At 47.7% G+C, this 12,676-nt stretch overlaps 1 protein-coding gene across 2 annotated transcripts in view; it reads left to right on the top strand.

Annotated features, from left to right (window-relative positions):
* LOC126338532 (serine-rich adhesin for platelets-like) overlaps positions 1-12,676 on the top strand; it is a 2,400,280-nt gene that overhangs the window by 688,309 nt on the left and 1,699,295 nt on the right. Inside the window, exon 1 of one of the 2 annotated variants that reach the window (XM_050001561.1) lies at positions 9,929-10,217. The exons of the other annotated variant lie outside the window; for it this stretch is intronic. Coding sequence (XP_049857518.1) covers positions 10,152-10,217 — 66 coding nt within the window. The 5' untranslated portion in view covers positions 9,929-10,151. Of the gene's footprint in view, positions 1-9,928; positions 10,218-12,676 lie in introns of those variants that run through there. 2 annotated transcript variants of the gene reach the window in all.

Raw genomic sequence — 12,676 nt, 5'->3', positions numbered from 1 at the left:
CTACAAATACTGTGTGTCACTTTAGTGAATGTCTGAGTACGTTCAGTTTTGCTCAGCTGTTTGAAAATGAAATAACATAACATGTTTATCAGCACAGTAATTCATAAATTTTTCAAAGGAGACGTTTCAGGTTGTACATCGTATATATGAATATTAATGGATACTGGCACTGACACGTACGCCCTGTAAATAATTGTTAACGCTTATTGCATGAAAGGTGATGGAGTGTCTTTATTATAAAAGCGGCGTAATGAATGATCGCCTGTATTAGTAGAGGTTGGAACGCCAGTGGAGATGAAACGGCAGGCACAACTCAAGCTCTGGGTGGAAGGCCCTCACAGCTGTTGGTCCTGCTTAAATACAGGAAGTAGCTAGACGAACGTCGGGGCACCTGAGCTCTGGAGCACAGTAGCGTGACGGCCGGCCGCTGTAGTAGTAGCTACTACTTGGACGCAGGTGCGAGGAACGAAGAAGCGGCACCTAGGAAACCACGCAGGCTGGGTCATTCCCAATGATTTTTATGCAGAAGCGCACCATTGTACAAGTATAGGGTTTCCTTGCAAACTTTCCGCGCTGGACGACAAAAATATGGTTGGGCGGCGTTCAGAACAATCTGGAGAGAAGGAGAATATTCCGTGGTTTCGGGAGTATGATTCGCTTTCGGAATTACGATGGTGAGGAGCCGAGCCTTACTAGGAGGCCAGTAGTCCAGAGACGAGGTCTTCCGTTGTGAGCGCCCGTGTGTGACGGTCGCTTGGTATCATCTTTGTTGATGAAGACGGACTTATTTGGCACTGTTCTGTTGCGAACCCATACGATTCTGGACTTCACCTCCGGGTTGGATGTCGTCGCTGAGTACGCGGCGTTCAGTAATTGAGAGCACTTCCTCTGTTTATACTTACGTTGAGACGTTATCCGAACTCCGTCCTTGTGGCTGGGAGTTCGCGTTTCTCGTCTGTAGAACACAGAGAGGATAAGACAGTATTAGAGTATATTCGTAAGAGGACCGCCTTCTGCCTGCTTAGTGTTTGAAGGAGTTTTTATTTCGTGACAGAAGTTCTTCCATCGCCGCAGAAGTGTACTAGAACCAACATGCCGACGCAACAGACCCAGTACATAAGGTGATATCGCAATTTGCTTCGGCTTATTAGGGCTATAAAGCTAAACAGCTGTGATCACGTTAGTGAATTTCCACTGAGATTCCAGACCACCGTAGATCATCTTTGAAAGTAGTGTCTTCTAGTGTCTGATGCGTAGGTGATGTCAGTCATTTCGCGTTATTGATATTAGACCGCGCAGTCATAATAAGGGGCAGAGTTCGACAATTGATTAGTATTACTTAGGAAATGTAAACTTTGTAATATACAGGTTTTTTGTTTAATCTACAATAAATATATAAGCAGGAAGAACGTTTACCATTTAGTAGTATTAGTTGCCTTAATCATTCATTTATATTAAGTCCATTAAGAGATCCTAAGATCTGCTTCAGGAGATAGTCAGACAGGGCCAAATCTTCATTTTAGCCTTTATTACTTTCCGTTGCGCACATTCAATTTACACCCGCTTGGAGTAGCATCTTGGATCCTAAAGGCCTCACACGAACAAACACGTACATCTACACCTATACTCCACAAGACACCTTAAGGTATGTAGCAGAGGGTACTTCGTTTGCCAAATGGCTCTGAGCACTACGGGACTTAACATCTATGGTCATCAGTCCACTAGAACTTGGAACTACTTAAACCTAACTAACCTAAGGACATCACACAACACCCAGTCATCACGAGGCAGAGAAAATCCCTGACCCTACCGGGAATCTAACCCGGGAACCCGGGCGCGGGAAGCGAGAACGCTACCGCACGACCACGAGCTGCTGTTTGTTTGCCACTGTCTCGTCTTCCCTCTTTTGTTCCAGTAGCGAATGGTTCGCGAGAAGAATGGATGTTGATAAGCCTCCATGTCAGTTCGGATCTCTCTAGTTGAACCTTCACAGACTTCTCGCGAGATACACGACGGAGGAATTCATTATTTAGTGGGAGCCGACAACGATAAAATGCTTCGAAAAAGTTTGAAGTTACGTGTAATGTTTGAAGACGCTGGTCAGTGGGACTCATTCCTAAGCGGGACTCATCACTGAAGACGGTGCTACTCCATTCAATGAGATTCCAGGCCGAAGACCTGTCTGGAGACATCCCGGACAGCGATGGAGTATCAGCCTGAGTCTCGTCCGCCATATAGCCCGACAACCATGATTTACGCCCATTTATTTTCATAGTAGGACTCCTTTGCTTGTTATCCGGGGCACAGCGGTACGTCGCCGATATTCTACGCCCCGTTCTGTTGCTCTTCATGGCAAGCCATCCTGGGCTTATATTTCAACGAGACAAAGCCCTCCCGCACACGGTGAGAGTTTCTATTGCTTGTCTTCCTTCTTGCCAATCCCTAACTCGACCTGCAGGGCCTACCAGATCTCTCCGCAACTGAGAACGTTAGGAGCATTATGGACAGGACCCACCCAACTGTGTCGGGACTTTCACTATCTAAAGCACCAGTTGCACAGAATCTGGCACTATATGCCTTAGGAAGACATCCAGCGATTCTGCGAATCGATGCCCAGCCGAATAACTGCTCGCATAAGGGCCAGAGATGGACCAACGCGTTACTAGCTTGCTCAATTTGTGAAGCTCTGTCTCTTGAATAAATCATCGAATTTTCTGAGATTTTTATCATTTGTATCATTTGTTCCTTTGTGCACCGATTTCTGTCCCATTCGTGTAATTCCTTCATGGGCCGCCTCTCTCTCTCTCTCTCTCTCTCTCTCTCTCTCTCTCTCTCTCTCTCTCTCTCTCTTTCTCCCTCTCCCCCCCTCTCCCTCTCCCTCCTTCCCTCCAACCCTCCCCCCTCCTTCCCCCCTCCCTCCCTCCCTCCCTCCCTCCTTCCCCCCTCCCTCCCTCCCACCTTCCCTCCTTCCTTCCCTTCCTCCCTCCCTCCCTCCCACCTTCCCTCCTTCCTTCCCTTCCTCCCTCCCTCCCTCCCTCCGTCTTAGAGTGTACACCCGAAGCGTTTGCGCTTAAAGAAAAGCTCCGAGGGTAAGAAATACGGCTTCACACTGCAGCAGTAAACCACGATTTTGACGTTCTCCAGAAGTGAATCGTCATGGAAAGCCAGGATGAATGCTCTAGTGTAAACCGGATAAAAACCTAGCTTGCTCGTAAGACATCGGTTGTGGCTTTTTCCACTTTGTTCCATTTTCTTACCCCATCTTCTTCGGTCAGTTTACGCTCGGTCCCCAAATCTGAGTTTTACCTCCTTGTTTTCACAAATGTTTACAGAAGTGCAGACCAATCGGAGGAGGCCGCGTAGTACCTAACATAGTGTCCAGTCAATGTGTAGAATACACAGCTCGTGGTCTCGCGGTCGTCTTCCCGCTTCCCCAGCACGGGATCAGGGATTTTCACCTGCCTCCAAAGGGTAGGACTTTGTACGGGCGCTGATAACCGCGCAGTTGAGGATCCCGCAACACCAAACATGACAGGAAATTTTCAGCATCAGACTTTAGAGTGATGAACCTACTGTGAAATGATTTAGTTTTACTGGTATCGGGAGTTCCAGGAAAAATGTTAAAAGCCTGTAAATGTTTAATATTTGGACATATTTATTTTGTGTACATTAGTTCGCCTATAACTTTCATTTTGGTTCGTGGCAGTAGTTGTCTTCACTCTGAAGTAATCTGTTTTTTCGGAATACATATGTGCTTAATGAACGAACTTATAGAGAATTTTCTCCATGAGTTAAATGAGTAACATCCGTTTCACCACCAGTAACATTTTCCTCTGTTGATTTGTGGTGTAGTGCGAAAATTAACTCATACAGTTGTAGTAGGTTAAGTGTTACAATAAATTGAAAGCTGTCGGCAGTTGTGGTGCCAAGTTATCCAACTGTATTCGTCACTAGTAAGCCATTAGGTAGACTAGAGAATGTAACACTTGGCAGTCACTCAGTGAAGCGTCATGTAGCTGCTTACCTGCTACGAGCTGCCGTGTAACAGGTGCTGACATGGTGTTCGATAAAAAAAAACCGCCCGAGCGATGCCAAATTATGAACGCTTGGCTATAAAACCGACAGAGGAGCCCACACAACGGACGGTTTGCCTTTCAGAGCAAGTAAACAAGTATCCAGTTGTGACGTCACATCATAGAGGAGACGGACAATATGCGTAAATACCGCCAGAAGCTAGATGAACGTGGCGTCCAAGCACAGAAGAGGCTGGCCGTAACGAAAGAAACGGAGATAGTCTTGCGCGGACGAATCCTTTGGAAGGTGCTGGTAGCCACAAGAGCTCTACCGGAAGTTTACACGAACAGAAGATACACTTATTTTCCAGTTTGTCGGTCGCTGTTTTATTATTTCAAGGTAAAAGGTTTCAGGCACTATCGCCCATACACAGTTCAGACTCGCAGATACGCAGTTACAAGTCTTGCTCGAACACTGCCAGTTTAAGTATCATTCACTAAGATTTTCACATTGAAGCTGGTGGAGTATCTATGAAATGGGTTGCAGTGTAGTTAGGAATGCAAGGTTAACATAAGCATACAGACCATTCCTTTCTGACAGGGATATCCAGTTTTAATAACAAGAGAAACTTGGAGGACGATTTACAGCACATTGCAATAGGGATAGTTCTTCTATACTAATTGTCCACTGTTGCAATTACGAGTTGTGTTAATAAGCAATAGTTTGAAAACTGCGAGTTTGAAGTTACTAAGGCGCGCAATAAGTATTCGATTTCCAACTTCTGTCAACGCAATGGATCATAAGTCTCAAACAGCTATACCTAGAGCAAATAAAAACAAAAGAAAATGGGGATGACTAGCAAAAGAATAAGAACTAAAGCAATCAGTGGAAGAAACAGTCACTGTCGGGACACAATGGCAAAAGTCCTGCGTGTTCTTTATACAGGAGGTAGAAAGAAAGAAAATTAGAGTTCAGCATCTAGTTGGCTACAAGAGACGGAATACAATGTAGTATTAGACGAGAACGGTGAAGGAAATCGGCCGTGTCCTTGTCAAAGGAATCGTTTTAGTGAAATCAAGGATCCCATAAATCCTGAATAGCAGTGTGAAAATTTGAATTCCACTCGCCACGAAAGCGTTTCCAACTCCATAGTCACTGCCCCACGTCACTTTGTTCAGGCGCCGAGAGGTCATCATGCATTTTACATACCCCTAGGAAGTTTCACAATAAACCGTAACGTGATGAAAAACACCTCTTTCCCAGAGTCTGCCACTGGAGTTGTCTGAGCATCTCCGTGACGTTTTCACGCTTACTGAATGAATATGTGACGAAACGCATTGCTCTTCTTCTGATTTTCTCCAGTTCCTGTGTCATTCTGTCAGGTACGGATCTTACACTGGAGCAGTATTCAAGTATCGGCCCGACGAAGGTTTAGTAAGCTACCTCCTCTGTGAGTGGACTGCGTTTCTCGAGGTTGCATCCAATGAATCTCAGTCTGGCATTTGCCTTACACTGAGGTGACAAAGGTCATGGATAGCAATATGCAGGTGGCGTTAGTATCGCGTACACACGGTGTAAAGGGGCAGTACGTTGACGGACTGTCATTTGTACTCAGGTGATTTATGTAAAAAGGTTTGCGGCGTGATTGCGGCCGCACGACGGGAATTATCACACTTTTAACGCAGTATGCTAGTTGGAGCTAGATGCGTGGCCAATTCATTTCGGAAATAACAAGCAGATTCAATATTCCGAGATCCACAGTGTCAAGAGTGTGCCGAGAATACCAAATCTGAGGCATTACCTCCCACCATGGACAACGCAGTGGCCGACGACCTTCCCTTAACGACCGAGGGCAGAGGCGATTGCGTGAGTTGTCAGTGCTTAAAGACAAGCAACGTTGCTTGAAATAGGCGCAGAAATGAATGTACGACGAACGTAGCCGTTAGGACATTACGGCGAAATCGGGCGTTAATGGGCCATGGCAGCAGACGACCGATGCGACTGCCTTTGCGAACAGCACATCGCCTGCAGCGCCTCTCCTGGGCGCTTGACCATATCGGTTGGACCACAGACAACTGGGACACTGTTGTCTGGTCAGATGAATCCCTATTTCAGTTGGTAAGAGCTGACTGTAGGGTTCGAATGTGGCGCAGACCCCACGAAGCCATAGACACCGTTTGTGAACAAAGCGCTATGCAAGCTTGGTGGCTGTGTTTACATCGAATGGGCTGAGTCCTCCGGTCCAACTGAATCAACTGAATCGATCATGGACTGCAAATGGTTATGTTCGGCTACTTGGCGACCATTTCAGTCAAACATCGATGTAATTTTTGTGGTTGACAGTGCGCCATGTCACCTGGCCCCAATTGTTCGCGATTTGTTTGAACAGCAATCTGGACGGTTAGAGCGAATGATTCGGCCACGCACAGCTTCCGATATGAATACTATTGTACATTCATGAACATAATCGAGAGGTCAGTTCGTGCAAAAAACCCTGCACCGGCAACACTTTCTCAATTACGGTCGGCTATAGAGGCAGCAGGGCTCAGTATTTCTGTACCAGACTTCCAACGATTGTGCGAGTCCTTGCATTGTCATGGCGCAGGAGAAGCTCATTTACTCTTTTTTGGCGACGAACACGCTGAAGTTGTTTCTTCAGTTTCCTGTGGGTAGTGCAATACAGTTCAGAGTTGGTCATTGCATTATGAGGGAGAATATCAAACAGAATAACTCCTTCAGAGTCCCAGAGGACTGTCGCCATGTCTTCACCGGCTGAGGGTTTGGCTTTGAACTTTCTCTTCGGAGGGGAGGTGGTTCGACGCTACTCCACGGATAGCCGTCACGTTTGGAAGTGATGAAACCGTGTTTCATCAACTGTGACGATGTTCAGCAACGTGACGATCAGTCTCGTAACGGGCAAGTAATTCAGCACAGATAGTCCTTAGCTGCTCTATAGTGCTGTTAAGTGGCGAGGAACCTGGTTAAGCGCACACACTTTTGAGTACTCCTTCTGGTGGACGAATATGTCACCACTACCAGCAGAGGCGTTTGGTTGACATCCGTCGATCACCTCGAATGAGAGTGTCCGCACGTTCCAGCATAGCGGGAGTTACAGCTGTGTGCGGCCGGTCGGCACGCGGGAGATTGGACAGATTGCGATGATGACAGGTGCCTCGCCGAACGACTCACCGTGCTTTTGTTCGGATCACCGTAGATATTTTGCAAGCGCCTACGAATATCTCCAACGCTCGGGTTTACCGTCAAAATAAACTCAGTGGCAGCTCGTAATGTTGATGCATTAATTTGTTCTGAAAGCGGTGCTGATATTCAATACAATAAAAGCTGGTTAAAAGCTGTGAGCTATCTGGGAAGTTAACGTTGCATTACTGAGCAACTGTTTCACCAGGTATCCAGTCTAGCTCACCAAATTCCCAACCAGACTAACATTCATTATTATCTTTTAGTAGTCATCTTACGATAACCGGTGACATACACTCCTGGAAATTGAAATAAGAACACCGTGAATTCATTGTCCCAGGAAGGGGAAACTTTATTGACACATTCCTGGGGTCAGATACAACACATGATCACACTGACAGAACCACAGGCACATAGACACAGGCAACAGAGCATGCACAATGTCGGCACTAGTACAGTGTATATCCACCTTTCGCAGCAATGCAGGCTGCTATTCTCCCATGGAGACGATCGTAGAGATGCTGGATGTAGTCCTGTGGAACGGCTTGCCATGCCATTTCCAACTGGCGCCTCAGTTGGACCAGCGTTCGTGCTGGACGTGGACTCCGAGTGAGACGACGCTTCATCCAGTCCCAAACATGCTCAATGGGGGACAGATCCGGAGATCTTGCTGGCCAGGGTTGTTGACTTACACCTTCTAGAGCACGTTGGGTGGCACGGGATACATGCGGACGTGCATTGTCCTGTTGGAACAGCAAGTTCCCTTGCCGGTCTAGGAATGGTAGAACGATGGGTTCGATGACGGTTTGGATGTACCGTGCACTATTCAGTGTCCCCTCGACGATCACCAGAGGTGTACGGCCAGTGTAGGAGATTGCTCCCCACACCATGATGCCGGGTGTTGGCCCTGTGTGCCTCGGTCGTATGCAGTCCTGATTGTGGCGCTCACCTGCACGGCGCCAAACACGCATACGACCATCATTGGCACCAAGGCAGAAGCGACTCTCATCGCTGAAGACGACACGTCTCCATTCGTCCCTCCATTCACGCCTGTCGCGACACCACTGGAGGCGGGCTGCACGATGTTGGGGCGTGAGCGGAAGACGGCTTAACGGTGTGCGGGACCGCAGCCCAGCTTCATGGAGACGGTTGCGAATGGTCCTCGCCGATACCCCAGGAGCAACAGTGTCCCTAATTTGCTGGGAAGTGGCGGTGCGGTCCCCTACGGCACTGCGTAGGATCCTACGGTCTTGGCGTGCATCCGTGCGTCGCTGCGGTCCGGTCCCAGGTCGACGGGCACGTGCACCTTCCGCCGACCACTGGCGACAACATCGATGTACTGTGGGGACCTCACGCCCCACGTGTTGAGCAATTCGGCGGTACGTCCACCCGGTCTCCCGCATGCCCACTATACGCCCTCGCTCAAAGTCCGTCAACTGCACATACGGTTCACGTCCACGCTGTCGCGGCGTGCTACCAGTGTTAAAGACTGCGATGGAGCTCCGTATGCCACGGCAAACTGGCTGACACTGACGGCGGCGGTGCACAAATGCTGCGCAGCTAGCGCCATTCGACGGCCAACACCGCCGTTCCTGGTGTGTCCGCTGTGCCGTGCGTGTGATCATTGCTTGTACAGCCCTCTCGCAGTGTCCGGAGCAAGTATGGTGGGTCTGACACACCGGTTTCAATGTGTTCTTTTTTCCATTTCCAGGAGTGTACATTTACTCATTCACCAAATAGTGGTTCAAATGGCTCTGAGCACTATGGGACTTAACATCTACGGCCATCAGTCCCCTAGAACTTAGAACTACTTAAACCTAACTAACGTAAGGACATCACACAACACCCAGTCATCACGAGGTAGAGAAAATTCCTGACCCCGCCGGGAATCGAACCCGGGAACCCGGGCGTGGATAGTGAGGACGCTACCGCACGACCACGAGCTGCGGACGCTCATTCATCCTCTCACACGGAAAGGAAGGGGTATCTTATCATATACAGTATATAAAAGAAAGCGGATGTAGGTTCCGTATGAGACTGTGTAACATGAATTACACATAAACTGTGTTTTAAAGTGTAGTAGTGTGACAGATCGTTCTTGTTTATGTGTAAAAGTAACACGTTACACTGCTCACTCTCCTCCCAGACAGTCAGAATCACCACAGTAAATTTAGAAGAGGAATTTATGCCGTAAATGACAACAGATTTAAGAAATTAATATGAAAGGAATCCAACAGAGACCTTTCAAGCTCTCTGCTTGGGACGCACCTCTGTAGGTTGCAAAAGCACACATTCCACTCCAGTGGATACACCCAACTGGTGCTGTGACTTGCGTGCATTTACACTCTCAGGGTAGACTGAAAGCTCCAAGGAAGCGCCCTATAACAGCTGTCCATTCCAGTGGATGTCTGCACCATAAGGTTGAAATGCAGCTCGAGAATGAGCTATGTTCGGTAGATCGACCCCAGACGTCGGACGCTGATGACGTCACTCCTCACCTGCGCGGCGTGTCCAATGACGTCAGGGAGCGAGCCCTGTTTGGCGGCGCGAGTGGGATCTTTTGGGAGAGGAAGGCGGCGGCGAGTCGCGAGCGGCCGGCGGACGTCGCGAGGGGTGGGCGGCGCGGTGGGGCCCTCGCCGGCGGGGAGTGCCCTCCGAAATAGCCGGCAGTGGCGACGCCGCTCCGCGAGATGATAGAGGAGCAGGTGGCCCGCTCAGTCGCGAGCCGGCGCGGACTCACACAACAGGTAGCGAGCCATGCCAACGCCGCGGGCCCGGAACACGCGCCGCTCACCTCGCCTCCTCCTACCGGCAGCCGGGGCCTCGCTCGCTAGTGAAGTGCAGTGCGTGTGCGTGCAGCAGTGCGTGTGACAGCGCGCCGTGAATGGCGCGACCGCTGTGTTCCTCACCAGTAGCACCGCGAGGGAGGCGCTGCCGCCATGATCGTCAGGGACCACCACGTCGTGACGCCGCCGCTTGACAACGCGGACATGCTCGCCTGGTTTGTAAGTACCGCCCACCGTCAGCCTCTCCCCGCCCCCCTGCCCCCTCCCCTTCCCTCACCACGCCCCCTCCAAAATCTCCACTGTACCACCGAGGGAGAGAGTTTCCGCAACACCGACACCGCGACCTGCAATCTACGTTGTGATGACGTTTTTCGTGCGAGTTATGTGGAAACGAAGTGAGTGCAAAGTAGTGAGGATACACAGCCGTGGTGGTCGTGAGAGGCAAGAGGCAGAAAAGAGTTTAGAAAATTATCCGACACATAATTACCAAGACCTCCAGTCTAGAGTGTGATGACGATTCTCAAGCAAGAGTTTAAGTGAGAGCCGACTGAAAATTAGTGGCAGTACAGTGTCAAGATGACCGTGAGATACAAGGGGCAGAAATTCAAAGTATTCCTAGTAATCTGAAGAACTTTGTGCAGTTGAAAACGTATTATTTGAGACTTAATAAATTATCTGCGATACCTTAAAAGTGACACTTCTTCGACTGTATATCGTTGCATGTAAATCAACTGCGTTGTCCTACTAAAGCTCAAGGCACGATTTGAGCTATCTCGGTTATTTATAAACTGAATTCCACTACGGCCGTTCTAGCTTACTGCATACCCTAGGTTGGTAACTGCATGAAAGTATTGGGAAGGACGATGTTTTAGTAATTTACAGTTGAAAGTGGTTGATCCCTACTTGCGTTGGTTTTCGACGAAACCAGTTCTCAATCGCTCAGAAAAAGTTAATTGTGCAGAGATGTAGGGCGAAAGCGGCAACCCCTACGACAAAATATCACGTACGAGGACTAACGCAAAAAAACACTCATACTGCAAATTTCCGTACTAACTAAATAAATTATACTTACATATGATATGACGATGATTAGCTGAATCCGAATTTCGTAACACCAGATACAAATATTATAGACGTATGAAATATTATTCCAAATGATTAGCTGAATGCGAATTTCGTAACAGCAGACGCAGAGGGTATAGACCTATCAGCCAATAGTGACGTACCAACATTGTGCTGGACCGAGACTCGAACGTGGAATTCCCGCCATCACCATTTAGACTATCCGATCACCGTCTCCGCTCTCGTCACTGTCTAAATTCGATTTCCGGTCCGACACATATTTTCGCAGGTCATAATTGGGTAACAGATGTAACCTCATTACCTTGTATGTCATCGTGACATCGTGAATAACTTGAAATAATATTCCATACAGCTACAAATCGTCAAATCTTTTGTATCATAAGCCGAGACGAGCATGCGATGATAAAAATTGTATCGATTCCTTGTGATAGTATCATTCTACCTGAACTGGAATCAAGCCACGTTGTGATCTTTAAAGGGAAACGTACATAACACTACGATATAAGAAAATGGACAGTGGCATTACCGAGGCTTTTATCGGACCGGGGAGCGTACTCGGATAGCCGAAACAGCTGATGTCATTTAATTCGCATTCAGCGGATAATATGGAACCAAAAAATTAGGTTACTTACAGTCACCTTATAAGTAAAATTCAACCGATTCGATCCGACTCTGGTTTTATTCGTTCAACAGCTCAAATCATTTCTGCATCGCGTTTTCAGAGAGGCAGTCACCGTTCCTCCGTCTCTGCATTCCGGAGGACTTCAAGGATGTATCTGTAGTAAAATTCTCGTCCACTGTTTTCGTAATACTTGTCACAGTACAAGTACACAATTCTAAGTCGGAGAACAATCGACCATAAATACAGAACAGCAGGGATTTAGTTAGCAAGACAACTAGACTTTTCTTTTTTTCAAAAATGTATACCACGTGAATTTCGGTGGTGGAGGGATAGTAAACAAACAAACGATACGCAGGGCTATATTGTGTCAGTGGCTGATAAAAATAACTCAAAATACATCAACCAGAAATCGATAACAACCATTTATTAATATCCCGCTGTATCACGCGAGAGAACCAACAGTAAGCCCATGAGAGACGCTATTTCATGCCAAATGTCACACATTTTACACATTGCTGTGAACTTGCAAAATACACAGCCAATTGTAACTTTCATAGTCTCCTGAACCAGAGTTTTCCGAGGCACTTTCGAAAAGGAGTCAGAAGCGTAATGTAGCGATTAGGACAATGCATAATGATGCCCTGTGATCCCGAACGCGAGCTTAGGGTTCGTTCTCACCCCCCCCCCCCCCCACCACCACACACACACACACACACACACACACACACACACACACACACACACACACAAATAAATAAATAAATAACAAATCTTACTGTATATCTTTCTAAAATTTGGTTTTCTGCGACAGGTGAACATTGCACGAGTGAACAAAGAAGTTATTTACTGGTCAGAGTTCTTTCAAATTAATACTAGAGTCAAGTTAGATAATTGGTAACAGTGAGTTTGATTACAATCGAACGTTACACGATCTGGCTGCACGTTTTTGAATGACAACACAGAGCATGGGCAT

This window comes from Schistocerca gregaria, chromosome 1, assembly GCF_023897955.1.
Source record: "Schistocerca gregaria isolate iqSchGreg1 chromosome 1, iqSchGreg1.2, whole genome shotgun sequence".
NCBI classification, from domain to species: domain Eukaryota; kingdom Metazoa; phylum Arthropoda; class Insecta; order Orthoptera; family Acrididae; genus Schistocerca; species Schistocerca gregaria.
This window is presented reverse-complemented; position numbering and strand designations above follow the sequence as displayed.